General features: G+C 45.3%; 3 protein-coding genes across 3 annotated transcripts; 1 reads left to right on the top strand and 2 right to left on the bottom strand.

The window, feature by feature from the left end:
* Positions 1-727, top strand: BU24DRAFT_209966 (uncharacterized protein; the record flags this gene model as incomplete). Its single annotated transcript, XM_033521923.1, has 1 exon — positions 1-727. A coding segment is annotated over one exon (248 nt), but the record flags the coding sequence as incomplete, so codon positions are not given.
* Positions 391-1,347, bottom strand: BU24DRAFT_429504 (uncharacterized protein). The gene is made up of 3 exons (XM_033529750.1): positions 1,138-1,347; positions 770-1,090; positions 391-719 (listed from the first exon to the last, which is right to left on the bottom strand). The coding sequence occupies exons 1-3, from the start codon at positions 1,255-1,257 to the stop codon at positions 540-542; spliced, it is 621 nt and encodes a 206-aa protein (XP_033376592.1). The 5' UTR covers positions 1,258-1,347; the 3' UTR covers positions 391-539.
* A 1,207-nt stretch (positions 1,348-2,554) lies between these two features.
* BU24DRAFT_360698 (uncharacterized protein) lies at positions 2,555-3,130 on the bottom strand (the record flags this gene model as incomplete). The annotated part of the gene is made up of 2 exons (XM_033524122.1): positions 2,555-2,907; positions 2,956-3,130. Coding segments are annotated over 2 exons (528 nt in total), but the record flags the coding sequence as incomplete, so codon positions are not given.
* Positions 3,131-3,183: the final 53 nt, after the last annotated feature.

The raw sequence follows: 3,183 nt of genomic DNA, 5'->3' as shown, positions 1-3,183 counted from the left end.
AGCTGCTAGAAAGCGTCGTGGCGATAGAAGCAGAAGTGCTCGCAGAAGACCATCCTGACCGACTAGCGTCTCAGCACGCACTCGCTGGAGCATACTATGCCAACGGAGAAACCAAGAGAGCTATAGAGCTTATGGAATATGTAGTCTTAGTTAAAGCACACGTCTTCAGAGCGGATCATCCTTCGAGGTTAGTATCAGGGAATGTACTCCGCGATATGCGTGCCAAAAGGACGGAGAGCTTATACTAAGAATCTTTGCTTGTGTAATTACTTTTACTTGTTTACTATTTAGCATGCTTTATATTAGCTACCTTATATAGTTTGCTAGAACAACATTAGAGCATGTAAAGGCTGCTTAAACTAGCAGAAGCCAGGGCAGGCTAACTATGTCTTTTCGCAATTCGAGAGCAACGAGTGTGTGCGAGGCTGGCTGGTTTTGCAGATGGTTACATTTTCGGCTGATCGCGACTATAAATTTTGAAGGACGGTATTCTCCAGTTAACCATTTCTTTTTACATTTATCTGTAATCTAAAACCAATCTAGAAGATCTCACGAAGCAGGAACTTCAGGAGGCCACCCGCATAAGCAGATTTCTTCGGCAAGAATTTCTTAGTCTCGAGCGTATAGTTCCTCAATTCGTTCAAAGACGTAAATAGCTCTACATCCTGCCCTGGGGTATCCACGAGGTCAACAAGATTCACATGTACTTCTTTAATCCTCTAGTCATGAATGAGATCAAAGTGAGTCACAAGGTCTTAGAACCACATACCTCTTTGCATTCTGAAATAGTTGCTGGCAATGGCTCAATGCAGACAGCTATACAAAGTTTATGCCAGTTCTCAAGATCAGCTACATCGATCCCATAGAGGCTGTTGAATCGAATGACCATGGCATCTTTGAATGCTGATCGTGCTTTGTCACGGTCTTTGTGATCTCGATCCCAGTGGAAAAAATCGCACATGCGGTAAAATTCCTCCGCCACGCCTCGTTCTTCCTCATACGCGAACTTCGGATAGTGCGAAAAGAACTTAGATATCGCCTCCAAGTCCTGTTGGGCCTTTTGTCCCCTAAGCTGGGGCGTGCTTTTACCCTACACACTAATGATAAGTATAAGCTAAGCCTCTTGGAAAGGCTTACTCTTCGCTGGTGAACATGATTGCTGTGATTTGCATCATGCGAAAATTTGCAGCTCGAGCCGTACGGACAAAAGCCTGACTTCCGAAATCGAGTGCAGGCGGCCTTGGCACCTTGAGGCATCCTGAGCGATGCTATCGGAAACTTGTGTTCAAGAGCAGTACTGGATGCTACTCAAGTCTAGGTGGACATCGCAAATGGATTGGGTCCCCCAAAACCGTTGAGTTCAGCTTACTTAACCTTCCACTTAACACTTAGGACAGATGCCACCCTTTTTGGTAGACTTGCCGAAGTGTACATCCTTGTATCCTTCACAGTTGGTCTTACTGCAAGGAGGCTGAGGGTCATACGTTGTTGAGGGACCTACAAGTCGGGGGAGATATTTCTTGGCAGACATCATTGTTCCACTCGTGAATAGTAGACCATTCATTTTGGAGTAATGTAATTAATTAGTAAGTTATAGATCTTGCTTTCCAGGAGACACATAATGCATGCTACAGAAATCGTCTCCCGCAACTAATTTAGGAGTCATACCAATGTCTTTCGAGCACACTGTACAGACTATCACGCCTGTTGAGCACAATACTTTTGATTGTATCATGCTCAACAGTACTAGCACTATTCCAGCAATAGGCCGATCAACGAGCATGCCCTTTTCGACGAATTCAGTACTAAGCAATCAAGCCTGGAAGTTGACAGGGAAAGTATCGTGATTGAACGGAAACAACAAGCCTTTGGGGCCAGTTAGCCTAAGTTATACAGGAATGATGTAGGGTAGCGCGGAACAAAATTCCAGCGGTGTGTCGACTGTCTGCCAAGCCTGCCAATGAAGCAATCAAACTCGAGTTATTGTCGCCGCTCTACACAAAGACCGAGAACCGTTTCTGGAAAATCAAATTTACCAACGTCGTATAAGCTTACATAGACTACGAGCACATTGATACGCTGGAAAAGAACCTTCAGAATGGACGCTGAGGCGAGAAACGGATCTCAATGGTGAGTGTTCGCAGACATTCTAGAAGCATCGCCGCGCGTACTTTGTCTCGTCGAAGCTGGACTCAGCGCGCCGTCTGTCTGGCTATTGGTACTGCGCTCTGGAATGACTTCATTTTGAGAGAGTTTGCTTCACCTGAGTTCAAGGACGACCCAATCACAGTATGGACCTTCGGTGAACGGTTGATTAGGCTATAGGGAATAGCGTGATTTTAAAAGTAGATTGTAACGAAACTAATGGAGTTTGCCTTAGGTCGAGGGTAGATACACAGAATCTTTTTGTGATCAAGCCTGCAAGTGTAGCTTCGACAATTATGGCCCTGGAGAAGAGTCTGAGCAGCGCTTACTAGCTTTTAGCTTTTCGAGAAGTTGCTTATCAGGCTTGGGCTCATTCAGGGCAGAAGTGTCTTGTTTGATCGCGTTTACTCTAGCAAGACGTTGGCAGTGATTGGTATTGTAGGGAAGTATCGGAGATGTCCTGCCTCAACTCTTCAAGTATGGGGAGCACTCGATGCAAGGCATCCAAATGGCGGTGACGCACTGTTACATAGCCTTCAGCAGCCTTCAAACTTTCTTCTAGATATGCTTGAGTCTGCGCAATTTCTAGCTGTAAACAGTTAACAGTGTTTTCCAAATCTAATCGCTTCTGCTGCTCTATACACAGACTACTTTTATACGTTTCAAGTTCTGCCTTTAGGCCAGAATTTTCTTTTTGGAGTCGCGATATCTTGCCAGTAAAGCCGATGTCTGCTTCCGTTGGTAACATAGACGTTCCCAGAACTGCTTCTATATCATCTCCATTGCGCATAGTACTCCATTCGTCAGGACGAACAGCCTCGAAGGTCTTCCCTATGCCGTCACAGAGAGATTTGTATGCCCCGATCGAATGATCACTAAGATTCTTAGAGAACAAATGTTGCTTCTCAGGCACCGCGCGCCAGCGGTAGGGGTCATCTAAGCGTGGAAGAAGACGAACTTGTGCTGGCTCAACAGTAATACCAAGTTGAGTTTCTACCTATCTTAGTACCGACAGCTTCTATTACGCGTAGAGGATAT

This window comes from Aaosphaeria arxii, assembly GCF_010015735.1.
Source record: "Aaosphaeria arxii CBS 175.79 unplaced genomic scaffold BU24scaffold_40, whole genome shotgun sequence".
Taxonomy (NCBI): domain Eukaryota; kingdom Fungi; phylum Ascomycota; class Dothideomycetes; order Pleosporales; genus Aaosphaeria; species Aaosphaeria arxii.
The sequence above is the reverse complement of the archived record's forward strand: the minus strand, read 5'-3'. Positions and strand labels throughout refer to the sequence as shown.

Coding starts and splice junctions, on each gene's coding strand:
- BU24DRAFT_429504 (XM_033529750.1), bottom strand. CDS start 1,257: ATGCCTCAAGGTGCCAAGGCCGCCTGCACTCGATTTCGGAAGTCAGGC. Junction 1,091..1,137: donor ATCATGTTCACCAGCGAAGA/GTAAGCCTTTCC, acceptor ATTAGTGTGTAG/GGTAAAAGCACGCCCCAGCT. Junction 720..769: donor CTATTTCAGAATGCAAAGAG/GTATGTGGTTCT, acceptor ATTCATGACTAG/AGGATTAAAGAAGTACATGT.